Genomic DNA, 26,201 nt, shown 5'->3' with positions numbered 1-26,201 from the left:
ACCTCTGACCATTTATAGATGTTTACCAAAATACCTGTTTCTTGGTCTTTCCTGAGTTTTCTGTTTTAGCTGTTGAACCTGCTCTGACCTTGATATCTGAGTTACTAATGTTTATATCCAGAGCAGCATTGTTTCTTTGTTCTGTGCATGAATATCTCCACTGTTGACTTGAAATGGCTGCTCTGCATTTAACACTGTGGCCTCTTGCAGGCAAGAGGGTATTTCCCCCCCACACACACAAGGGGTTACATTGTTTTTTACACTTATTTGTTTAGAGCCCACCTTTGCTACACTTTTGCATATCCCAGAAGGCTGATACTTTTTTCTGGACCTATTCTGGTTCCATTTACAATTTTTAAAAAAAGATTTATTTATTTATCATATATAAGCACATTGTAGCTGTCTTCAGACACACAAGAAGAGAGCATCAGATCTCATTACAGATGGTTGTGAGCCACCATGTGGTTGCTGGGATTTGAACTCAGGACCTCTGGAAAAGCAGTCAGTGCTTTTAACCACTGAGCCATCTCTCCAGCCCTACAATTCTTTTTGAAATGACCATTGTAAAATATAAATCCAGTTTTTCCTTCCCGTGCCCTGCTTCCAGAATGATGACTATGAGACTAATTATTTATCAATAAATGCCTGGGCCATAAGCTTCTACTTGTTCTCTGACTTGCTATTAACCTGTTATCCCTTTTATTCTAACCTGGGTTCAGCTATGTGGCTGGTTTCCTCTGCTTGTCTCTTTGCATCCATCTCCTCAGAGTTCCTGTGGCAAATCTCCCCTTGATTCTGAAGGACTCTAGGGGCATTCACCAGTCTTACACCTACCACCTCAGGTCAAGACTAGAGCAAGTATCAGCTTCCTTATCAAGGCTAGGCCAAGTTCCATTCTCCACCCACAGTTCTTGGGAAGAGCAGAAAATGTACTGACTGATAGTCACCTGACCCTCTGGTTCCAGATAGAGATCGAATGCACATCATATACTTGCTAGCCAATCAAAGGTCAATATGCTTAGCCAATAAGTTTAAACTGTAACCTTGCTGATGTAACCTGTACCCCTAAAAATATAAAAACTGCTTGTTATAGCCATTTGGGGTCACCTTCCAGGCACTTGCCACAAGAGGCTGATTGAGGGTTGACCCCGATCACCAGAAAATAAACCTCTTGTGTTTGTGTCAAACTCTGTTCTCATGTCTCACTTGGGGGGGTTCTCCCAGTAGTTAAGATTCACTTTGAGTCTTACAGTTCTATCCCAGGTTCAGCTGTCTCCTCACCTTTCCCAGGTAAATCTCCCAAACCTCTCACTATTTCCCAGAACTCTGTCCCTGCCGGATGTCCTACCTCCTATTTTCTTCCTTAGTTCATTGGCCATAAGCTTTTAAATTGACAGGTGTCTTTGATTGATAAGAGAGTCTTTGCAGAACTTGATTACCCCAATTAAAACATTTAGCAGTTTGGATTTTTTTCCAAAACCTTTTGTGACCACTTCTCCTAATAAACCCATATCACATCAGTTAGATCAGATGTCAACTGTGTTTCTAATCCATTCATCTATTCAGCTAGTGGTGCCGATCTTGCCTTTAAAGGCCTGATCACCTTCTTGCACTCAGCATTAGTGTTTTCAAAAGCTAAAGGGTCAATCAGTGCTTTTCTTGCCTATGGATCTGATACCCTTCTTTCTATAGCTGAAGTCAATCTTTGTAAAAAGTCAGTGATTTTATTTTATTTTTTTTGACCTTGCTAATTCGAGTTAATGGTTCAGGTCCTTTCTTCAACCTTGTCCCAAGCATTTAAAGCTGCCATGTATGACGTGCCTCTGCACTTTTACCTAGTATCTTATCTTGAGAAATTAGTACCTCTGGCCTTATATCTCTGTTTTATCTCCCTAACCTCATCTCTCTTCCATGAACACCACTGTAATTTTGGACCAGGTTCTACTATTGCTCTTGTCATATCATTTCAGTCTTGGGCATTATTCTGTTTTGAATTGCCTAAGAATTTGATATCTGCTTCACAAATGGTGAATGCATTCCATAATTGGTTAAACTTTTAAATTTTTCTTAAATCCAGTACATTTGCAGAGTGCCACACATATTCTTCAAATCCCTGTGGGTGTCCAGCCTCTGCTGGCATTTGTTGAATACTAACAGGATAAGCTAAAGTCACTTTTCCTAAACTTCTTGATTTTCATCATATCTTAGCGATGGCGAAGAGACACTATAACCATAGCAACTCTTATAAAGGAGATTTAATTGGGACATAAATTACAGTTTTAGAGGTTTAGTCCATTAGTAGTATAGCAGAAAGCATGGCAGCATCCAGGCAGATGTGGGGCTAAAGGAGCCTAAAGTTCTATTTCTTGGGCTAGAGAGATGGCACAGTAGTTAAGAACACTGACTGTTCTTCCAGAGGTTTTGAGTTTAATTTCCAGCAACCACATGGTAGCTCACAGCCATCTATGATGGAATATGATGCCCTCTTCTGGTGTGTCTGAAGACAGCTACATTGTACTCATCATATACACTAGATAAATAAACAATTAAAATTTTTTTAAAGTTTTACTTCTTGACCTATGGGAAGCCAGAAGATTTTCTCTCCCACACTGGGTGGAGCTTCATCATAGACCCTCAAAGCCCCCTCCCATAGTGACACATTTCCTCCAAAGCTCATTCTTCCAAGGACATACCTTCTAATACTGTCATTACCTATGGGCCAAGCATTCAAACACGTGATTTTAAGGGGGCCAAACCTGTTCAAGGCACTACTCATTATATGGCGGTACAGTAGGTTTTAACCTTATTTCTTCTGTCTCTCTCTTAACATCTTTCTCAATTTCATGTTTTGTCTAATTTTCTTCTAAGGCCTGTCTGTTTTTCATATCTTTCCTTTCCTCGTAAAACCATTTATTTTCCTTGAGAAGGCATGAAAAGCCAATATGACTACAAAAGATTACAAAGGGTAATAAGACTGGGTGATTGGTATTGTGACCATTTCAATTAAGTCATGTACCTCTTTTTTTCTCTTAGTCTTTTGTTTCTATCTTTTTTTAAAAAAGAATAGTGTTTTGACAAAGTGAGTTGATTTGATACAGCACATACCTTTTTTTTAAAAAAGACATTTATTTATTATATATGAGTACACTGTTGCTGTCTCTATACACATCAGAAGAAGGCATTAGATCTCATTACAAATGGTTGTGAACCACCATATGGTTGCTGGGATTTGAACTCAGGACCTTTGGAAGAGCAGTCAGTGCTCTTAACCGCTGAGCCATCTCTCCAGCTCCTGTTTCTAATTTTAAGCCATTAAAAATGGCATTATTTACAGTCCAAAAATTGTGTTATTGTCTTTAATCTTATTTATCTTACTCCCTCTCATTTTACTCATTTTAAATTCTTCTTACCAGACTATGATTTTCCTATCCAGTCTCTTCCCATCGTTAGCATTTAAACATTTTACCTGATCCAACGTTTGGCTGTTTGAATGTTTCCTTTTCCTGTCTGGCTTCTGATATTTACCTTAGACGCTGGGCTGTCTATTTCTGCCTTCTGCCTGTAACCAGGAGTTGCATCTCCTGAGATTGAATCCCCACCCCTACTCTGAGGTAGGTCCTCAAGCAGCATGGTGTCTGACCAGCCCTAGCATGAGCCCACTCAACTCTTAGCCTCCTGCCTGACTAGGAAACTGCTTGTCTGTGGGAAAGAAGCTGAGTTTTTCTATTCAGGGGCTTCTTCAAAAAGCCAACAATTTTAAGAACCTTCCTGGGTTTTTGTTTGTTTGTTTTTGTTTTGCCATCTCTGCAGCAGCTGCATAAGCAACTCTTTAAAGGAGCAGTAATTGGAGCTGCCCTGCACCCAGGGAAGCCGGCACCATTTGTCTCTCACCTGGAACCTGTTTGGATAGGATTTCATGCTCAGTGGTGGACACTATATGTAACTTTTGCCCCCCCCCCCATAAGTTCTCAGCATAACAACTCTGAGACTAATTATTATTAAATGCTTAGGCCATAAGCTTCAGCTTATTCTCTGACTAGCTCATAATTCGATTATCCTTTTATTGTAACCTGAGTTCAGCTACATGGCTGGTTTCCTCTTCTCATCTTTTTTTTTTTTTTAAAGATCGATCGATTGATTGATTGATTGATTGATTTAATGTATATAAATACACTGCAGCTGTCTTCAGACACACCACCAGAAGAGGTATTGAGATTCTGTTACAGGTGGCTGTGAGCCACCATGTGGTTACTGGGAATTGAACTCAGGGACCTCTGGAAGTCAGTGCTCTTGACTTCTAAGCCATCTGTCTAGCCCCCCTCCTCTTAGTTTTAGGGTGAATCTCCGATACCTGTATTTCCCAGGATTCTCTCTATCCCTGCCAGATGTCCCAACTCCCATATCCTGAGACTCATTGGCCATAAGCTTTTTTTTTTTTTTTTTTTATTGACAGGTGAGGGTTATAAAAGATTTTCTCTACAATAAAAGTCTCCGTGTCATTATTCAGAAACAAGGGAGGGAATAGAAAAGCCCTTATTTTTGGTGAACTGTGTGATGATGTGTCTGTCTTTCCTTGCCTGCTTAAGGCACCTTCTGATTGGTTAAAATGAAAAGCCAGAACCTAACAGGGAAGAAATATGATATGATGGTTGAAGGAATTTGGCTCAAAACAAGGGCTGATTCCTATGTGTTTAGCAATGAGTTTTATCTTCCCAGTTTTCAGAAAACAACTTAAGTGGATCAGAGTCTAGGCCTGGCCTGAGTTATCAAGCCTGCAGATAAAACGGATGGCAGAATGGAGAAATTCAGTCAGCCCACAGGAATAGGAGAGCCTGGGCAGACCCAGTAGAATAAACACACATCCACACATCCATCGCTCCCAGACAAAGAAAAATATACTAAGAAAAACATGGACTCCAGGAACCAAAACATGAGAATTCAGAACTTAAGGACAGTAGAGAAGCGCTTCCTACCAAATAGCTGTGTAGTCTAGGTAGGAACACGGGAATAGGGGCTCTTTGAGGTCTGCAGTAACCACAAAAAACTACTAGCTTTGGACAATGTTACAGAGAAGTGAAGATTTTTGGAACATTTGGAAACTAGCCCCTCAGAGCAGCAAAGGCTAGGCATATAAACACAGTAGAAAGCAGGCCGGATAGTGGTTGGGCAAGCCTTTAATCCTAGGACTTGACAGAGGCAGGTGGATCTGGTCTACAGAGTAAGTTCTGGGACACCCGGGCTACACAGAGTACCTGTCTCAAAAAACAAAACAACAAAAATACGAGAAAGCAGCCTAGTGGTATGGCTCATTTGGCAGAGTGCTTGCCTATCATGCATGAAGCTCTGGGTTCCATCCCTCGTGAATATACATTTTCAAAAAGTTATTCTGTTTTGACTCAATGGAGGCAAGTTTTCCAGAATTACAGTAACTAGCATTCCAGAAATAAAGTCTAACTGCTTGCCACTGCCTCACAGCAGATTGGATCCCTGATAATGGCTGCTCAAAAAGGGTTTGCTGGTCACCTGAAACACAGTCTCATTCGCTGTCTCTCTGTTTTGTTTTTGGTAGCCTTAGTTGTTCTAGAACTGGGTCTGCAGACCAGGCTGGCCTTGAACTCATAAAGATCCAACAGCCGCTTATTCCCAAGTGCTGGGATTAAGGGTGTGCACCACCACCTGGCCACCTGATACTCTTTTACTCACTAATTATCAATCATTCTTTGGTTACTCCTAGCAACAGCCAGGGCCCAAAAGGAAAATTTTCAACCTCTTTCCCTGCCCATCCCTTTTCTTAACTATAATTAATGATTTCAGTGTGTAAGTAGATGGAAATCTCTAGTTCTTCCACACACCTCCCTCAGCAGGCTTTCCCACCAACATAAAGGCCTTGCACTGTCTTAAGCTCTTCATTTCCTCTCTTCTCAATGTCCTTTCTCCTAACACAACATAAAACCAATTTGGTAGTCCCAACACGATGGTGCTTGCCTTTAATCCTAGCACTAAACTAGCAGAGGCAGGTGAATTTTTGTGAGTTCTAGTACAGCAGAGGAATATACCTGGATAACAAGCTTGGTGAGGGGACAGTTAGAACACATGTAACTTTCACTTGGGGGCAAAGCTTGTGAAGAGAGTTGTTGGAGAACTAAATTGTTTTGGTCTAAGGAACATAATACTGCCTAAGATGTGTGAATTAAGGTAGTATACTGTTTATAAACACAAAGGCCTGGATGTTGACGTTTTATCTTTAGGTCGGGAGTAAGATAAGTAGCTGGGTGTAAGGGTGCTCAGTTGACCCGAGTTGATCCCCATCCCGCCCCAGATTGACCACTCGAAAACAAAAGAAAAAAGCTGGCGGAACTCTGATTTTAAAACAAATTAAGTGGTGCTGGGTGTGGCAATGCATGCTTTTAATTTTCAGCATCTGGAGGCAGAAGAAGTTAGGCTCCATGTGTTCGAGGTCATGGCTCCAGGTCAACATAGTGAGGTGCAGGCTATGTTGCTACATGTTGTTACATAGTGAAACCTTATTTCAAAAAGAACAACAGCAAAGCCAAAAGAATTACTTTGGATGCGTTTTTTTTTTTTTTTTTTTTTTTTGCTACAGCTCTGGAAACCCCACCCATTTCAGGCAAGACGTCACCCCGAAACTTCTGTCTCCAAGGCAACAGAGAGCGTCCTGGGAACCTGTACTGCGCAGGAGACACGTGCCGCTCTAGCTCCGCCCAGACGCACTTCCGGGCGCGACTTTACGCGCATCACTTCTTAACGCTCACTCTCCCTTCTGAGGATGCCGGGACGCAGGCATTTCCAATTTCTCCTTTAAAGAAGCAGAGCTCCTGCTGGCCATACACACGGCGGCCGTCCGTCCGTTTGCTGTCAGACCAGACAAGTACATCATGCTCAGGGTGCCTTGGTAGCTATACGCCCCGCCCCCTGACCCTAAGCATATTGCGTCACGCGCAGGGCCTCCTGGGAGTTGCCTGCCCCGCCCCCGGGCTGCCTCTGCAAACTACAGCTCCCGGCAATCTGTGCGGCGGCCCGCGACCGTAGTCGGGGGGCCGCGGTGGGGCTCCCTGGTGGGCTAGCGCAGGAGAGGCGGCCTTGCTAAGAACTGTTGGGGGTCGGAGGACAGCGGGCTGCAGCTGGCGTCTCGGTGGCGAGCCGAGGATCCGCTGTCAGCCTCTGCGCTGCTCAGGGCCGGGAATTCCCGGGCCGAACGAGCGCGGAAACTCGGGGCAAGTGGGGGGCCGGGCCGGCGTCCTCTCAGCGCCGGGGGCAGTGGCACGGGGCCTAGGGGTCCTGATTATCCTGACGGGACTGCGGGTTTTATTGGCCGACCTCGGCCCTTCAGCGCGACAGGCTTTTGGTCCTCCCCCCACCCCCCGAACCCAGCTCGTGCCCGTTGCGCGTTCACGGTGCGTGGGGGTGATGCAGCGTGTCCCAGCCACCAGACCCATGGGAGCTTTTTAAGGCGACCAGCGGCCTCTGTCCCTTCTCAGATGTTAACTGCGTCTCAGCACCCCTGGCCATAGGGTTGGATCTCCTGGGGCTTTCAGAGAGGAAGGTCAGCACTGCGGAGGCCAGTCCCAAGTCTCCAAGCATCAGGGCTCCTGCCTGGTTCTCAAGGCGGGTGGGGGACACTGGATACAGGTGAGCGCTTGTCAGTTTGGGTTTGGTTTGTTTCCCTTAAGGATGACCTCTGGTGATGTTATGTCAGGGTTTGTGTTTCTGTTTAAATGTGCTTGAGAGGACTGGGCAGTGAGAAATCGTCCTTTCTGCCTTCTCTAGGTTCAGAACCAATGAGAAAAGCAGACATGCCAGGAAGGCTCCTAATGAGCTAGAGTGGGCTTGGGGGGAAGGTTGGCCACTTATAGAAGATCTCCTGGCTACGCATTTCACTCTGGCCTGTTGCTTCTGATGCAACAAGTATCTGGATGTCATTATCCCACCCAAGGTCAGCCCTAGGAAGGGTGGTGAACCCCAAGCTACAGTGTACCTAGAGTTTGCCAGCTAGATGACCAAGATTAGCAGCCATGATACCCCTGAACCTTAATGATGTCCCCCAGCAGATGTCTTGGTGCAGAGCAGATCTGGCCTCTGTGTCTTCAGTTGACATTCTTGGTTGATTCTACTGGCATCTAGGACATCCACCTGCCTAGTAGGGGCCTCTGATGAACCAGTCTTGTTATACATTTTCAATTATTGTTTCAGAAACCACCAGAGGTATAGGGAGATAAGCTTGAGTCCTGAATTCTCTCTGTGTCATGTAGCTATATTTGCCTGAATAAAAGCAATCTGCTAACTTTTATACTAGCATGCGACTTAGTTTTTGTTTGGGGATTCCCAATAAAATATTCATATAATAGGGGGCAGCATCTTCCTACACTGTCCTGATAATTCTGACCTATTAAATGTCCTGGCACGATGTCCCACAGATGCTTTTAATTCCAAAGCTTGAAAGGAATTTGGTCTATATAGTGAGATTCAGGCTAGTGAGGCCCACATTAAAAAGAAAAAGAAAGAAGAAAGTTTCTTAAAGGAAGGAACACCAGTAGCAACAGCAGTCAGAAGGGTCACCATCTGGTTATGGTAGTAGATACTGTGTGTAAAACTGTCTCTAAAATGATCTTTCCCCAGCCTGGCTCCTTGTCTTCCTGTTTGGTTTGCTGAATTCTATGTTGGCAATGGCTGCTAGTTTCCCACAGGAAGTTTTGGTGGCTGAGCAAATTTGTGGCCCAGGAAGTAGCAACTAAATGCCTGGGATGCTGACTAGAGGCTTCTTTGTGTCCTAAGGTGAGTTTTTGTTGTTTGTTCCTTTGTCTGTTTTTTTAATTTCTCCTAGCTTTTCAAGACAGGGTTTCTTTGTATAGCCTTGACTGTCCTGGAACCCTGGAACTAGCTCTGTAGACCCAGGCTGGCCTTGAACTCACAGAAGTCTGCCTGCTTCTGCCTCCTGAGTGCTGGGATTAAAGGCCTAAGGTGAGTTCTTCTGCTGAAGCACATTTGCCAAGCAAATCCTCATCTTTAACACATCTCACTATACTTGTAAATATACATAGCAACAGCTCCAGCATTGTTTGGATATTGCCCAGGGACATGGCTCTGCCATCAGACAGAGCCCAGTATTTCCAGCAAAGGAAAAAGTCTGTAGGTGAATTTCCTACAGAGATGGTGGTACACATAACACTTTGTGTCTTTAGCATCCTGAAGTATAATGTATATCAAAGTTTAGTGACAATGTGGATTTAGATGTAACATTGTTTGTACACCTAGTTGGAGTTCTTAGATTGTTCTGAAGCTGTACTGGGAAGAACTCTGAGAAAATGAATTCAGCCCCCAGGTCCTCTTTACACACTCAGGACTAAGGTTTTTGTAAAGCTACCGCTGTCTTTGGGAGCTTTGTTAGGTTTCAGCACACATGGAGCACACAGTACCATCCTCTGTCAAGAGCCTTGTCAATTAGGGCAGGAAGATGGAAGAAAAGAGGCAGAGGCTTCTTATTTAGTGGGAAGGGCTAGCCTGTGGTAGTTGTTAGGAGGTTGTGGCACATATATTAATCAGGGTTCTCTAGAGGAACACAAGTGAATACACACACACATTGCATTCAGTGTATGTTACAAAGAAGTAGGCTTGAACACTAGTGAATTAATAGTGAGGGCAAGCAGGCAAGAGCAAAAGTTTCTTTCCCTGTTCTCTATATAGGCTTCCACCAGAAGGTGTGGCCCATATCAAAAGTGGATCTTCCCAGCTCAGACTGAAGGTGGGTCTTCTCACTTCAAATGAGTTAATTAAGACAAATCCTTCACAGGTGTGTCTGGCTGCTTGGGTTTTAATAATTCCAGTGCAGTCAAGATGTTGACCAAGAATGGCTATCAGAGCAGAGATGGTCAGACAGGGGCAGTAGTCCTAAGATCCTTTGAGAATGCATCTATCCCAGAGGGGTTGGGTTGTCCTTGAAGACAGGCCCAGTCCTGCATTCATTTGGAACTTCTCCCTCTAAGCACTCTGAGCATATTTATATATACTCACCCAAGGTTTGGAGACTGGCTAGCCCGGACACAAGGTACCGTTCAGGTATGCAGGCTACATCTTGGACTTGCCTAGAGGCTCGGCATAGTAGACTCATGATTTTCTGGCTGGTGCTGTGCCCAGTATACAAGGGCTCATCTTCTCTCTTAGCCTCATTGTGCTTGGTCAGTCAGTTGCCAGGTAAGATTAAGGGATGAGACCTCCATTCTGAAGTGGCATCATGTCCCCTCGATCTCTGTTGATCATGAAGTAAGTAGATAGACTCCTTCATTGTGGTCAGGGTTCCCATGCCATCCAGAGGGCAAGAGCCAAAATGGAGACCACCTCCAGTCTGCCTAAATCTCACTTCTGCTTTCCTGCTTCTCACTCTGCTCTGTGCACCACTCCACATACTCCTGGTGAACTCTTCTCTTCTCAGATAGTGGCATCACAAGCCAAGGAATGGGATGCTAATGGTCCCTTGATAACACTGTAGAGACCAGGCATGGAAACCTGGAGGGAGAGGAGAGGGAAAACCACTGGGTCCTCTAATAGTGTCACAGACTACCATATCCAGCTGCCATGAAGGCTTAGGAGCCTATCTCCTGTCTGGTTGTGCAGTAACTATGTTGCAGGTGGCAGCAGGGAGATATTGCCAGAGGCTCAGCTCAGGTAAGAAGATGCAAGATGGAGAGCCCTGCCTCTGAAGCAGAGGAGCCAGCCTAACACCTCCAGTTTACAAGGTAGTGGGAGGGGAACAGAGGCTCTCAAGCTTAGTGCCACCAATGCTGAGTGCTTTTTAGTATTTACCCATCCCAGTACTATAGGGGACCCTGTCTGAGAGAAGCTGTGCGCTGCATCTCTTGCCTGTTCCCCTACAGTTTTGGTGGGGCAGCCTTAGGCACTGAGATGCTGATTATGAGTGGAAAGCCTTCTTGGTGTTCCTATGGTTGTGTCTGACTTTGCTGGGCTGCTGCCTGGGAACAGCCCTTGAGCCTTGCAGTTCGCTGGCCAGGGCTGAGGAGAGCTTTGCTTAACCAGGCTTGATGGTCATGCAGGTGCTCAGTCGGGGCAGGGCACTGGCAGGCTGCAGTGCCTGGTGGCCCTTTTTGGTACCCCATGTGGAGTCATTGGTTGAGGCCGTGACCCTGATTCTCGTAGACCTTGTTGGGTAGCCTTCACCTGAGCTCTGTGCCCTCTGCCCATTCCCCTGAAGGCAGGTTCACACATGGCCTATGCTTGTTGCCATGTTTAAAGCCTACCCTACTCCATGTCTTATAAAAGTCCCAGCATCAAGTGGTCAGCGAGGCCATCAGCCTGGGGATAAGCTGTAACTGAGAAACTGGTCCCAGAAGGATAGGCATGCCACATGGCTCTAGTCTGCAGCCACCTCCTCCTCTTCATCTCTTCCTCTTCTTCCTCCTCTTCCTGCTTCTCTTATTCTTTTCTTCCTCCTTCTTTTCCCCTACCTCTTCCTTTTCCTTCACTATATTGCTGGGACCAGATTTGAACTTGGGAGACTATTGCCCCAGCCTCTCAAATACAAGAATTACAAGTGTGCACCACAATGCATAGCTTGAACCTTTACTGCCCTTTAATTCTATTTCAGTGCTGGGCAGGGCCAAGGGGGTTGGATGTCAGGGTCCCTCTGCTATCAGGGCTGCTAGATGAATGTGTCTGCCCACCTTTGTTGGAGTCTGAGATTCTCAACGAGCCGTGTTTTCACTAAACAGGCATGTCGGAATGGGAACGAATTAATATGTCTTCCCAGTTGTGCTGTACTCTGGTGGCAGGAGGGAAGGTTAATGTGTTTCCAGTGGAGATCAGTAGCCTGGCAGAGACAGAGCTGTCTCTGAAGAGCAGTGCCACCACTGTGCCCACAGGACACGGGCTCCCCTGCCTCAAGCATGTGTACAAGGAGGCTGGGAGTGGATGGAGATGCCAAGCTTGAGAGTTCCTGCTCTTTTAGGAAATCTATATGAACTCACAGCAAAGGCCTAGGAAATGGCAAGGCCGGGAGTTTCAAAGATCAGGCAGTGAGAAGTTCTGTGGCTGGCAAGATGTATTGAGACCTCATCCCCACTCCAACATACCTGTTTAATCAATTTCCCTCCAGGATATTTCTTAGTGCAGTCATGGCCATTACCAGGGAGGGGCAGTGGAACTGTGCTCCTTGTTGTCTGTTGTGTCCGTGCCACTCAAGGCTTACAATGAGCAAGCACTGCTTTCATGTATGTGGCCTGGGCTATAAACGCAGAGCCTGTGGCTATTACAGGGGCCAAGCACAGACTCCCCTACTTCTGTGTCTCACGCATGCACCCTAGCTTTTTAGTCATTGTTGAGTCTGACAAGGCCTGCATCTGTCTAGGCATGGGCTATGGCTGAGAAAGGACTTGGTGGCTGCCTTCAAAGACCTTGTGGATTAAGCTGCTTAATCAAAGGGAGTTGTAGAGAATGGAGGGGGCCCCTGGGTCCCCTGAGTGCAACAGGGGACCGCTCTGGCCACACCTGTGTCAGATTCTGTGACAGACATGATGGAGTTGAGGCTACACAGGCTGTAGAGAAAGAAGCAGAGCCAGCCATCATGGCCAGCTGCCACAAGACCCCCTGATCTGGGGCTCACTAGCACCAAAAAGTCACCATGAGTTCTCACTGTGGCTGCTCTGGGGTTGTCTCTACCCTGTGGAAAGAGGAAAAAGCTAGGATTTCCCTAGGTATTAGGCCCCAGTGCCACATCTTAGCAGGGACTCCAGAGCCCATAGAGAAGAGTGAGTTAAGAGAGAGGACAAACATGATCTGTGGACAGCTGAGGGAGATTCCTCTGAAGACAGACAGCTCTGCTGTTTGGGAAGGCTTTTCATAGGCAACAAGCCAGGAGAATGTGCCTGCCTGCTTCTGCTGTGGTTCAGCAGTCCTGGGCCTGAGTAAAGGAATAAAAATTGCAGAAGGGACTTGAGGGATGGCTTGGTGGTGAAGAATGCTGCCGGCTCATTCAGAAGACCTACAGGTTCCATCCCTAGCATTCACACGATGTCTCACAATCACTCCAGTCCCAAGGGATCTCACGCCCTCTTTTGGCCTCTCCTGGTACTGTACACACACAGTGTACAGACATGCAGGTAAAACATCCATACACGTGAAATAGTAAAATTTAAAAGAAAACCACACAAGGTCATGCAGGCCAGGAAGCTAGTGCTCCTGAGAATATGATGAGGTACACATCCAGAGTCTGCATGTGGCAGCACCCTGTGTATACACATGTGCTTCTTGAGTGGTGCTGGATTTCTTACTGTGCTTGGCTCTGGGACAGCCAGCCTGTCCCATTGCTGCAGATACCCAGCCATCAGCCAATGTAGGCTAGGCAAGGCTATTAGTCTTCCTTACTGCCCACCTGTGGCTTCACAGTGCATGGTGGGGAATGTTTTCTGAGCTGGGCAGGCCAAAGGCTGTCAGTCTCGGGGAGGGCCCTGGTAGAAGGCTTGTGTGTGCTGTATTCCTCTTGTTGCTCACTGATTCCTGATCTGCCTCATGGCTCGGTAGTGCTACTGGGCTCCAGATAGAGTTGTCAGGACCCTGTAACACACTGCCCCAAAATAGTCTTCAGGTGCACCCAAACCAGGTTGGGGATGATCTTTCAGCCTCTTTCGAAGCCTAAATATATCCTAGAACAGGACTGCTGGTGTTGCTCATTCTAGGAGGTCCCCCACTCCTCTTCCAGATACAGGGCTTGGTGTTTAGATGGGATGAAGTAGAAGTGACTTGTCATAGTGCAGGAGCCCCTGAGCCTCCCCCCGCCCCCGTCAGACTTTAAGGTTAGTACAGAGACATATTTAAAGTTAGTACGATTAAAGCCACATACATAACCTAAAGCTTGGCATGGCTGACCATGATGCCCTGCACTTGGCTACTTTTTAAACTTCTGTGAATAGAGTCACATCTTCGTTCTGCTGCCCCAAATAGCAAGGTAGGTTTATATTCTCTTGGGCACTGAATACTCCAGGGCCCAGTTCACCATGAAGAACATAGGGCATGTGCTTCTGTGAGGGTCCCACCTCTGCATCCAGACCATGTTTCTCCAAAGACGGTCGGTCCCTAAAGCGTTGTGTGACTTTACTGCACTATCATTTGAAATGTGGAACAGAGGACCTTGTCCTGCCTATGAGCAGCGTCCTGGTAACAAAGCATTCTACATGTAGCGCATGTCTTGGAGCACGTGTTTCTGTGTCTTAACCATTTTCAGCTTGTCTGTCTTTTCCATACAGACCTATAGGAGTTCCCTGTGGATTTATACTGTGAGCCTCTAAACTGTGAGCCTCTTCCGTTGCTTTGTAATAACTTGTTGAAAAACAGTTTTTTAATTGAGTCCCACATGTCAGCGAGCTGCATAGAAAAATAGTCTTTGCTTCTGAAAGATGGATAGCCGTACAGTCTTTCACATGGGTGTCTATAATGTACTTCTATTAGCTTTATTTAATTTTTGGAGACAGGTTCTCAGTATGTAGCCTTAGCTAGCTTAGAAGTCACTGCATAGACCAAGCTGGTCTTGAACTCATAGAGAACCTCTTGCCTCTGCCTCCTGGGAGCTGGTATTAAAGCTCCACACCATCACTCCCAACTCTAGCTTTAAAGTGTACCGTGGTCAGACCTTTGGAAGCAGCTCCACTGGCATGTGGCCACCATACCAGATTCAGTTCCTGGTTCTTTGGGCCTGTCCACTTACACTTCTAACCTCAGCCCCTTCCTTTCAGGCCACTGTAGTGACTTGTAAGTGTGGTGGGCACTCTTGCACTTGGCTGCTGCCCTTCTGCATCTAACAGCTTTATTCTCCTCCCCCACCATTCTCTCTCCTGGCTCTCTCTGGTCCTGGTCTGTAGGCCCATGCTCCTGGCTTTCCCAAGCCCCCAACATTCTTTCGGCCTAGTTTTCTCTGTTCCTGACCCATACTTCTCTCCCAGATGGTCATCTCAACATGTATCCTGTGATTAGCCTGGTCACATGGCATTCTGACATAGATGCTCTCTGTTGCAGGTCTTTTGAATAACCCCCCTCACCATGGACCTGGACCCCCATGCAGGTGTGCAGGTGGGCATGCGTGTGGTACGCGGAATGGACTGGAAATGGGGCCAGCAGGATGGAGGTGAGGGCGGTGTGGGCACCGTGGTGGAGCTTGGCCGCCATGGCAGCCCCTCGACCCCCGACCGTACAGTTGTCGTTCAGTGGGACCAGGGCACACGTACCAACTATCGAGCTGGCTACCAAGGTGCCCATGACCTGTTGCTCTATGACAACGCCCAAATCGGTGTGTGTTAATTCCCAGCTGAGGGTGGGGCTGGCCAGGTGACAGGAGACCTGCAGGTCCTCACTTACCCCACGCTATACCCAGGTATCCGCCATCCCAACATCATCTGTGACTGCTGCAAGAAACATGGGCTGCGTGGCATGCGTTGGAAGTGCCGTGTCTGCTTTGACTATGACCTCTGCACACAGTGCTACATGCACAACAAACACGACCTTACCCACGCCTTTGAGCGCTACGAGACATCTCACTCACGCCCGTGAGTCCCCTGGGCATTAGCCTACCTCCCTAGGGCCTTCTGACTGGTGCCTTTGGCATCCAGCCAGGTTTTGACCTCTGGCTGAGTCACTTCCAAAAGTTTAGCAAGCCTTCCCTGCATGATTACCTTGAAGAATAGCCAGGGTTAGGTTATTCTAGAGCACTGAGCATGCCACTCCCCATTTCTCACTGAAGGCTTCTTCTAGGTGCACTGTGAGGTGGATTCCATGGATGGGGCTTCCTCTGTCACTTCACCCTTAGAGACAGGCAGGCGTAACTCTTTAGTACAGCGGCATCTGGGAACACTGGATGTGGTCTGAATGTAGCCACATGGATCGCAGAAACAATTGAAACATACATCATCCCCTGGTGGTGCCATGCCTGGCAAGGAGGGTTGTCGCAGGGCAGCTCAAGCCCATAGGTATAGTTGGGGATGGCCCTAGCCTGATGCAGAAGTGAGGATTAGGAGACTGACGGGTCTTTGTTGGATCAAGTACCATCTTTATTTTCTGTACCTCCTTTGTCTTCCCTGTGTGCAGAGAGAAGTGTAGCATAGGTCTCCTCTTCTGGTGAGCCTGGGGTCAGGGTAGGTGTCAGTTCTGGTGGCTAGATAATATTTCATTCCTCTGGGTCAAATGCTGCCCTATAGCCAGCAGGCGTGGACTGTGCTCCACGAGCCATCTCAGGTCTCTTTCCAGCCTAGTGTTGGTGAAAGTCCCTGAGCCCAGAGTTGGATAGTTTGTTCCCTCTCCCAAAGTGGAGCATTCAAGGGCAGTAGTTTGGCCCGAGGTCCAGAATTCCTACCCTGTAGACCCTGATGCATTAGGAGAGAGGGGTAAGGTGGGTAGTCATCATAGCTGCATGGCTCAGGACTCATTCTCTTACAGGGTTACGCTGAGTCCCCGACAGGGCCTCCCTCGGATCCCACTGAGGGGCATCTTTCAAGGAGCAAAAGTGGTGCGAGGCCCTGACTGGGAATGGGGCTCACAAGATGGTGAGTGGTTGCTGGAGACAGGGAGGTGAAGTTGGCTATGGCTCAGCCTATGGCACACTCTAAGCTGGTGTGCATACTGTCTCCCCAGGAGGGGAAGGCAAGACAGGCCGTGTGGTGGACATCCGTGGCTGGGATGTGGAGACAGGCCGAAGTGTGGCCAGTGTGACATGGGCAGATGGAACCACTAATGTGTACCGAGTGGGCCACAAAGGCAAGGTGGATCTCAAATGTGTTGGTGAGGCGGCTGGCGGCTTTTACTACAAGGAGCATCTCCCGAAGCTTGGTATGGGACTGGCTCTGACACCAGCTGCCCTCCTGCCCTGGCTGTTCCCATGTCACCCTGGCATGTCCTGTTCAGGGTAGTCAAGTTGCTTCTTGAGGCCTAGCCTGCCACCCTCCCCCTAGGCAAGCCAGCAGAGCTGCAGCGCAGGGTGAGTGCTGATGGCCAGCCCTTCCAGCGTGGGGACAAGGTCAAGTGTCTCCTGGACACAGATGTCCTAAGGGACATGCAAGAAGGTCATGGTGGCTGGAACCCTAGGATGGCAGAGGTGAGCCACCTCTTCTGCTGACTCCCCATGTGCTCCCCTTCCCAAGTCCTTTGGACCCCTATCCCTCTTCCTGCCCCAAGAGTCCAGCCTGACCCAGCCATAGCCTCCGTGACCCGCCACAGTTTATCGGACAGATGGGCACCGTGCACCGCATCACAGACCGTGGGGACGTGCGTGTGCAGTTCAACCATGAGACCCGCTGGACCTTCCACCCTGGGGCTCTCACCAAGGTGCCTAGGGGGCCGGGCTGAGCCCCACTTATTGCTTCTCTAATTCCCTCCATGTATCTGTTCAGTCTTGGGAGTGGTTAGGGAGGACTAGGCACCAGTCTCCCCATCAGTTTGCAGACCTGAAGAAGGGAAGAACCTGGTGGGTGGAGGTAAGACCAGAAGGGAACACGTGTCAGGGATACAGAGGAGAATGAAATAGATATCTGACACTGGAACCTGTGAGCCAGGGCTCTGTCCTAAGAGCAAAGGAGTATGTATGGTAGACTAGACAGGTTGCTCGCCACACTCTTGAGATGCTGCTTGCACCACGGAGACAGATGGAGTCTATAAGGAGACTGAAGTGGAGGCTTGCCAAAGGTGTTGGAGACTAGGCTGGGTAGATTCTGTGAAAGCTGTTTGGAACACTGGACTGTGGAGATGAGACATGTGCCAGATGGGTGGGAATGTCCAGTATGACCTGGAGGAGGGTACTTTAGAGCAGGTTCATTCTGTACACAAGTGTGTGCATAAATCCCTCAGGAACCCTACACCCCAACTGGCCCTACCTTCCTTCCAGGCCTCTCACTCAACTCCATCCTCAGCATCTTTCCTGGATCTATCTATATTGCATTTTCCGTGCTGCCTTGTATGTGCAGTGGATAGGGACCCTTGCAACAGGTCTTCTTGACCTTCACACATCTCCAGAGCTGGACTTTGGTCTCTGCTTCTTGGACTGTTACCTTCTATAGCTCAGGCTGGCCACTCAGGCCTGTTTTGCTCACCTGATGCCCTTGACCAGCCAGACCATTTGGTTGTACCTGAGGCAGGAACTGGGGCCAAGGTTAAGTCTTCTTGCCCTGTGGAGCAGGATGTGTCCTCTTACATGACCCTGAGTAGACATAATATAGCTGGAGGAACTCCCCTTATTGGCTTCTCTGTCATCCAGCACAACAGCTTCTGGGTGGGTGATGTGGTCCGGGTCATCGATGACCTTGACACTGTGAAGCGACTGCAGGCTGGACATGGTGAATGGACCGATGACATGGCCCCAGTGAGTCTCAATGTCTGTTGTCAACACATTGACTCCACCCCCACTGCTGTCCTTGCCACCTCTGACCTCTTGTGATCCCACCTCTTCTTCTCAGGCCCTGGGCCGAGTGGGGAAAGTAGTGAAGGTGTTTGGAGATGGAAACTTGCGTGTGGCAGTTGGCGGTCAACGGTGGACCTTCAGCCCTTCCTGCCTAGTGGCCTACAGGCCTGAGGAAGATGCCAACCTGGATGTGGCTGAGCGAGCCAGAGAGAACAAAAGTGAGACCTCACTCTCAGAGGCTGATGGGAGGCAGGGCAGCCCCTGTCCATCACTGACCTCAGCCCTGTTCCCAGGCTCACTGAGTGTGGCCCTGGACAAGCTTCGGACCCAGAAGAGTGACCCAGAGCACCCAGGGAGGCTGGTAGTGGAGGCTGCACTGGGAAATGTAGCCCGGGCTCTGGATCTACTGCGAAGGCATCCGGAGCAGGCAAGTCATCACACTGCTGTTCTGATAGCCATCAGGGAGAGTGCCCAGAGTTCATGTGTTGGCTTTCTTCACAGGTGGACACCAAGAACCAGGGAAGAACTGCTCTGCAGGTGGCTGCTTACCTGGGCCAGGTAGAGCTGGTGCGGCTGCTGCTGCAGGCAAGAGCAAATGTGGACCTGCTGGATGATGAGGGCAACACTGCACTGCATTATACAGCCATGGGGTGAGGCCTGGGCAGGTGGTGGGTCCTGTTGGGAATGAGCTTTAGAGCCAGCGTGCAAAGCGGACTATCCCCAAACCCTCCCACTTCTTCCACTAGGAACCAGCCTGAGGCCACAAGGGTGCTCCTGAGTGCAGGATGTGGGGTGGATGCTCGGAATGGCACACGCAGCACAGCCCTACATGTGGCTGTACAGAGGGGCTTCCTAGAGGTGGTAAAGATCCTGTGTGAACGTGGCTGTGATGTCAACTTACCAGTGAGTGATAGTTCCTGGATTCCCTGCCTCTAACCAGCCAGCCCTAGGTCAAGGAACCAACTTGGCACTGCTGTGTGACCACCCCACTCTGTTGCAGGATGCCCATGCAGACACACCCTTGCATTCTGCCATCTCTGCGGGTGCCGGTGCCAGCAGCATTGTTGAAGTCCTCACCGAGGTGCCTGGCATCGATGTCACTGCCACCAATAGCCAGGGCTTCACACTGCTGCACCATGCGTCCCTCAAGGGCCATGTGCTGTGAGTGTGGGGGTTGGGCACACTGCTGACATCCAGTCTTTTGACCTACTGCCAGGCTGCCCTGATGCAGAGCCCTCAGTGAAGTGCTAGGGGAAGCCCTTGGACACACCCTCTTGTTCCCACAGAGCAGTTAGAAAGATTCTGGCAAGGGCACGGCAGCTGGTGGATGCCAAGAAGGAGGATGGCTTTACTGCACTACATCTGGCTGCTCTCAACAACCACCGTGAGGTGGCCCAGGTCCTAATCCGTGAGGTGGGTGCAGGGATCCCAGGGCCACCCAAGGCCAGGAGCCAGACCAAGTAGGATGTCAGAGCTGAGCCTGTGCCCGCCCTTTCCCTAGGGTCGCTGTGATGTGAACGTGAGAAACAGGAAGCTTCAGTCCCCACTGCATCTGGCTGTACAGCAGGCCCACCTGGGGCTGGTGCCACTGCTAGTGGATGCTGGCTGTAGTGTCAACACTGAGGATGAGGAGGGTGACACAGCCCTGCATGTGGCACTGCAGCGTCATCAGCTGTTGCCCCTGGTGGCTGACAGGGCTGGGGGAGATCCAGGGCCCTTGCAGCTGCTGTCAAGGGTGAGGAAGTATGGTGTGGATACTGGAAAGGAGGGCCTGGGTGATTCTTCATTTCCCTTTATACTCCAGGGGAGCAGGGTTTCTGGAGTAGGGCAGTTTGAAATCCCAAGTTGCCATCCTTTAATCCAGACCAACCTGGAAAAGGGTTGCAGCCCATTTGGGATGAAGGGTCTAAGTTTCTGCACCTGCCTTGCAAAGGACACTTTTGGTGCCTGCCCTCCCCACCCTTCCTAGAACCTGAAGCCTTAGCCCCGACATCGGTACCATTGTTCAGACTTCTGGGGTAGCTCAATACCAGCAAAGGCTTCCTGCAAGTCTTTGTGGGTTTCCACCCTTATCTGTATGTCCTGCCACTCAGCTACAGGCCTCAGGCCTTCCAGGCAGCACAGAGTTGACCGTAGGCGCCGCAGTGGCCTGCTTCCTGGCATTGGAGGGTGCTGATGTGAGCTACACAAACCACCGTGGCCGGAGCCCACTGGACCTAGCTACAGAAGGCCGAGTGCTCAAGGCCTTGCAGGGCTGTGCCCAGCGCTTCAGGTAAGTCCATGATGGGAGGTGTGTAGGGGGGCAGCCACTAAGGCCATCGGGCCACCTTTCAAGCCCCCTCCTCCAACTGCAGGGAGCGACAGGCAGGTGGCGGTGGGGGTGTGCCCCCGGGCCCCCGGCATGTGCTGAGTACTCCTAACACCGTGACGAACCTGCATGTGTCTGGCACAGCAGGGCCAGAAGCTGCCGAGTGCCTGGTGTGCTCAGAGCTGGCATTGCTAGTTCTGTTCTCACCGTGTCAGCACCGCACAGTGTGTGAGGGTGAGTTTGGGGTGTGGAGGACCAGGGTGGCCCAGCTGCCTAGTTCAGCCCTACTAACAGTGCACTGCCCCTGGCAGAGTGTGCTCGAAGGATGAAGAAGTGTATCAGGTGCCAGGTAGTCATCAGCAAGAAGCTACGCCCAGGTGGGTACCATGGGGCTTGGCCCGGCCCCTCCTTGTCCCGTGGCATGCTCACCAGCCCGTACCTATTCTTCACACCTACTGTTGCTGATTCCCACTCACATCATCCCACAGACGGTTCAGAGGTGGTAAGTGCCATCCAGGTGCCCGGCCCGCCTCGGCAACTGGTAGAGGAGCTACAGAGCCGCTACAGGCAGATGGAGGAGCGCATCACTTGCCCCATCTGCATCGACAGCCACATCCGCCTAGTGTTTCAGTGCGGCCATGGAGCGTGCGCGCCCTGTGGCGCTGCGCTTAATGCCTGCCCCATCTGCCGCCAGCCCATCCGTGACCGCATTCAGATCTTCGTGTGAGCGCACTCCACACGCTGTGGCTGATCCCAGACCCTCCTTCAAAACCCCTGTATTTTATAAAAAGATTATCGGACTTTGCTTCCTGTTCCTTGCCTAGGGGTGTTGGGCAGGCCCCAGAGATCCTCACTGCACCCCACCCCAACCCCCCCACAAGCCCCACCCTAACCCTCCAAGCCCCACCCCACGCCCGGCATCCGGCTCCAGACTGCCTGTAGGTCAGAAACATCTCTGGTTGTGGATTCAGCCCGCCATTAAGTGCTCTGGCTGCGGTTTGACAGGAGAGCATCTAGGAACTCCGAAAGGCTCCAGCGGCTCTTCTGTCTTCCTTATAGGGAGCCCACCCCACTCTGTGCTTCACCCTTGCCTGCTACTCCCTCCGCCCCTCTGGGACAGGACTTGAACTGTGAAGGTTTTGGCCTTCTAGAAGCCGACTAGAGAGGGTCCTGGTTAGGAGGGAGTGAATTGGAGGCCGCCGAGCTCTTGACAGTTGAGCTGGGGTAGAGGGAAGAAACAAGACCGCGTTCAATTTTGGAACAAATACTTAGTAGCAAAGGGAGGGGGCAGATGGCCGACCCTTTTCAAGAACTTTCAGCGCAGCTCCGGGCCACAGGCACTCCAGCTGCTTGGCTCTGACTCTGCTGGCCGGTACATTGATGCAGTCACCTAGGGTCCACATCTGACATGGAAGACTGGGAGGGAGAAGTCTGGCTAGGAGCCTTCCTCCCTCAGCCCTGGCTCCTACGCCTGCTCTCACTGTCTCACCCACCCACAGTCATCGCAGCTGTGCATCGTTTCGGTTGCCATGCCGCGTTCATTCGGTACCCACCCAGTACAGCCATCTAGCTTTCAGGCCTTGGACGATAGCTCCTTGCCCCCTAGCCCCACCGTGCCAGACCACCACACTCAGCTCCTGACTCAGTTCTCTTAACCCTCTCCTCAGAGGCTGGGCAGGAATTTCAGACCCTGGCGCCCTCCCCAAACTTCCCGCCGCACTCGTCCAATGAAAGCACCCTCTGGTTAAAGCAGATGTCCTAAGGACTCCCACTGGTCTCCTGCTTGTCTTTCCTGAGGCACCTTTCCTACCGCAAACTCTCCCCTCTGCCCGCTCAGCCACTTAGCTGTCTCTCATTGCCACGTCCCCTCGCTCCGCGCTCCCCTCTGGCGGCTATGCTCCCTACACTCAGTCACTGAGGACCAGAACCGGGGCTTCCCTCCGGAATTTCATTGTGGGTCCAGAGGGTTGAGGGGAAAAGCCAAAGGTTATTCAGCCCCAAGTGGGCGCGGAGAGCAACTGATGCCCCTACCCCAAATCTGAGCCCCGGCGCCTCGCATTCTGATAGACCCCTGACACCGCCAGCTGTGTTCTGGCCTCTGCCGCCGACCCTGCAGCCTGGTTCCTGGAATCCTACTGGGGGACACGGACCGTTCCAGACAGGCGAGCTGGTTCACAACTTGAGCCAGCGCCGCCGGGTCCTCACCCCACTATAGAGCTGTAACTCGAGCCGTCCGCCGCCCACCCCCTTCCCACTCCGCCCCAGCTCTGCGATCCAGGTCCCTACGTCGCACGGCCCCTTGTGGCCCTAACCCGACTGCAAGTCTGCCATGGGCTGCCGGGCCTGTCTCCGTTCTGAGGCGTCTGGCGCTGTACAGGGCCGCTGGTTGGGGGCTGTCCTGAGCGGGTTGTGCCTTCTCTCCGCGCTGGCGTTGCTGGAGTGGCTAGGGCCGCCGACAGAGACCGTCTGGAGTGCAGCTCAGGTGAGTGGACTAAAGGGCTAGGAGGTGCGAGGAGCAGGTCAGCATCTGAGGGTGTTATCAGTGGATCCACGTGTGAGGGGGTTTGTGGGATTGCACATGAGTCTTTGGTTCCAAGCATCTTCGAGTCAGTGTATCCAGTAGTTGCTGGAGGTGGGAGACAGCATCCATCTCCTCCAACTCTGCCCATTCCCAATGGGTATTTTTATTTTTCGGTTTTTGAGACAAGGTGTCTCTGTGTAAACCAGGCTGGCTTCTGTAGACCACCTGCCTCTGTGTTCAGAGATGCGCCGCCGTGGCTGGCTCAGCTCCCACCCGCTCTTTACAACCCCCCCCCCCCCCCGTGCGGACAAAAACAACTCATTAAGGGCAGACAAAGCAAAGAAACCCCAAAACCTAACGGAGGGTTCGTCCACAGTTGCCTAAAAGCCCGCTTTCAACAACAAAGTTGGGTACTAGAGACTCTTCCTCTGGCCTCCTCACATCTACTTTCTTCCCGTGAAGGGAAATGTGGATGCGCCAGATGTGGGCGGCGCCACTGCCCAGGTACCCAGCCTACTGACCATGCTGGTAACCCGAAGACGCCGCTACACACTGACGCCGGCCAGGCTGCGCTGGGACCACTTCAACCTCACATACAGGTGCTACCTGGACCGGCGAGGAGGGTAGGTCAGGCCATGACTCACACTGCCACCAACATTGACTCTAACATATTACCACCGTTCTCTCACCGCAGGATTCTCTCCTTTCCCCGGAATCTTTTAAGCCCAGAAGAGACGCGGCGGGGTCTGGCTGCTGCCTTTCGAATGTGGAGTGATGTTTCCCCATTCAGCTTCCGCGAGGTGGCCCCTGAACGTCCCAGTGACCTCAAGATAGGTGGGTAACTTAAGTGCCCCTGACCACACCCAGCTTCACAGGTATAATTGGAGCCTTGTTTTCCCAGGTTTTTACCCAGTCAACCACACCGACTGTTTGGTCTCTGCTCTGCACCACTGCTTTGATGGTCCCACGGGTGAACTGGCCCATGCTTTCTTCCCACCTCACGGTGGCATCCACTTTGATGACAGCGAGTACTGGGTCTTGGGCCCCACGCGCTACAGCTGGAAGAAAGGTGACCTAACTCCTTGGTCAGGCCTCCTGTTGGGGGTGTCATTCTCTCCTTTGTGTTGGGCTACAGAGGGGATTGAGGCAGGAAGGATTTCCTGGGGCTGAGTATTTGGGTGGCTGCTTTTAGGGTCAAGCAATCAAGGAAGAGGAACTCTGGCTCTCACAGGCCTGAGTCGTCGTCCCCGCCTCCCCCCTCCCCCACATGCCACAGAAGAGGGAGTTGGAATTGCATTCCTGAAGGCCAAGCTCACAGCCTAGGCTGGGGAAACATGCTTATCTTCCTTGGCTGTGGGTTAAGGGTGGCTTGCAGCTGAGCGCCAGCATCAGTGCTGGGTCTCCTGGAGCAGGACTGGGAGTGAAAGGGCTGAGGGCTCCCTGCTAAGTCGCTGGCCCACAGGTGTTTGGCTCACAGACCTGGTGCACGTGGCAGCCCATGAGATTGGCCATGCACTGGGACTGATGCACTCACAGCAAGATCAGGCACTCATGCATTTCAACGCCACATTGCGAGGCTGGAAGGCGCTGTCTCAGGATGAGCTGTGGGGATTACACCGACTCTATGGTGGGCACAGGTGGGCAGGTGGGTGGGCGGATGGACTGTGGGGCTCTGGGCAAGCTCTAAGCCAGGTTGCTCTCCTGTTAGGCTGCCTGGACCGGATTTTTGTGTGTACATCCTGGGCACGAAAGGGATTTTGTGATATCCGCCAGAGGCTCATGAAGAGGCTCTGTCCCAGAAGCTGTGACTTCTGTTATGGTGACTGAGGCTCAAATGGGGTTGGTGTGGGTCTCTTGAGCTCAAGTCTCTCTCCATCTTGGGCCTGGTTTGATGGGGACTAGCACTGACGTTTTAATTTTCCACTGAGTAGAATTCCCATTTCCCACGGTGGCCACCACCACATCGCCCACCAGAACGAAAACGAGGTTGGTGAGAGAGGGTAGGAACATGACCTTCCACTGTGGACAGAAGATCCTACACAAGAAAGGCAAAGTATAGTGAGTAGCCAGCGCTGGGCAGGCTTGGGGCTCCCTGGGATACCCTTGGTACATATATCCTGGGGCCCTTGGCACGGGCAGGGCAGGCATGCAGGTACCTAACCTCTGCAGCTGGTACAAGGACCAAGAACCCCTGGAGTTCTCCTACCCTGGCTATCTGGCGCTGGGTGAAGCACAGCTGAGCATCATTGCCAACGCAGTCAACGAAGGCACCTACACATGTGTGGTACGCCAGCACCAGCGTGTTCTCACTACCTACTCCTGGAGGGTCCGAGTGAGGAGCTGAGCCTGCTCACAGCCTCTGTGCTGGAAGCCAGCAGATAAAGCACTTTCTCTCTGATTGCTGTGTTGTTTCATGGGAAGAGGGAAGGCCAAATAGATGTGGGAAGCCTGGAGTCAGTATTCCTCTACTTCTGCAAAGACCTTTGTGGTGAGGACATAGTCCACAAGGCAAGAAGGAGGTTTGCCAAGGCAGAGGCAGTGGGGTCACTTTAAGCCTAAGAGTCAGCAGCATCACCTGGGGTGTGTGGAGAGAAGGGTGGATGAACCAATTCAGTGTGACTAGGGGACGGAGGCTGAGGACCAGCTTAGGCAGATAGAGGAGGAAAGAGCTCACCCAAGTCTAGGATGGTAGCTTTCCATACCTCAGGAATACTCAGGGTTCAGTTGGGAGCCATCATGCTGGAAAAAAAAAGGACATGCCTTCCTCCAAGAACAGATTACTACCACTTAGGACATCTAATAGCCTCCTGTATCCACTGTGGCTGAAGTTGTCACATACCTAATTCTGAGGGCCAAGGTCTGCATGGACAGTGTTACTTAGATACTCCAGGGACTGCCTCCAAGACTGGCAAGCACACTACTCAACACCAGGTTCCACTGTGTGTGTGGGCATCTACTTTGACACCTAT

The 26,201-nt window shown here is 50.5% G+C and overlaps 2 protein-coding genes across 10 annotated transcripts; both read left to right on the top strand.

Moving 5' to 3' along the window:
* The first annotated feature begins 7,057 nt into the window (after positions 1-7,057).
* On the top strand, positions 7,058-21,482 carry MIB2 (MIB E3 ubiquitin protein ligase 2). 9 transcript variants are annotated; one of them, XM_080921866.1, is made up of 22 exons: positions 7,058-7,415; positions 7,500-7,650; positions 8,638-8,793; positions 8,871-8,979; positions 9,703-9,760; positions 15,037-15,307; positions 15,392-15,563; positions 16,450-16,556; positions 16,645-16,839; positions 16,962-17,104; positions 17,227-17,334; positions 18,260-18,364; positions 18,459-18,830; positions 18,905-19,053; positions 19,150-19,306; positions 19,404-19,564; positions 19,690-19,816; positions 19,905-20,138; positions 20,497-20,675; positions 20,758-20,945; positions 21,023-21,088; positions 21,200-21,482. In XM_080921866.1, the coding sequence occupies exons 6-22, from the start codon at positions 15,061-15,063 to the stop codon at positions 21,436-21,438; spliced, it is 2,949 nt and encodes a 982-aa protein (XP_080777992.1). In that variant the 5' UTR covers positions 7,058-7,415; positions 7,500-7,650; positions 8,638-8,793; positions 8,871-8,979; positions 9,703-9,760; positions 15,037-15,060; the 3' UTR covers positions 21,439-21,482. The 9 variants fall into 9 exon arrangements, with proteins under 9 accessions (XP_080777992.1, XP_080777995.1, XP_080777994.1 ...); XM_080921869.1 differs by having other exon boundaries at positions 7,058-7,650; positions 17,239-17,334; positions 18,459-18,621; positions 18,697-18,830; XM_080921868.1 differs by having other exon boundaries at positions 7,058-7,650; positions 18,459-18,621; positions 18,697-18,830.
* Positions 21,483-23,040: 1,558 nt separating this feature from the next.
* Positions 23,041-25,576, top strand: MMP23B (matrix metallopeptidase 23B; the record flags this gene model as incomplete). Its single annotated transcript, XM_080921972.1, has 8 exons — positions 23,041-23,193; positions 23,695-23,831; positions 23,927-24,066; positions 24,134-24,301; positions 24,695-24,859; positions 24,941-25,051; positions 25,164-25,290; positions 25,402-25,576. The coding sequence occupies 8 exons, from the start codon at positions 23,041-23,043 to the stop codon at positions 25,574-25,576; spliced, it is 1,176 nt and encodes a 391-aa protein (XP_080778098.1).
* Between the last annotated feature and the right edge of the window lie 625 nt (positions 25,577-26,201).

The sequence above is a fragment of the Micromys minutus genome (assembly GCF_963924665.1).
Source record: "Micromys minutus genome assembly, chromosome: 9".
Lineage (NCBI taxonomy): Eukaryota > Metazoa > Chordata > Mammalia > Rodentia > Muridae > Micromys > Micromys minutus.
Note: the sequence above shows the minus strand (reverse complement) of the source record. Positions and strands in the feature narration are given on the sequence as shown.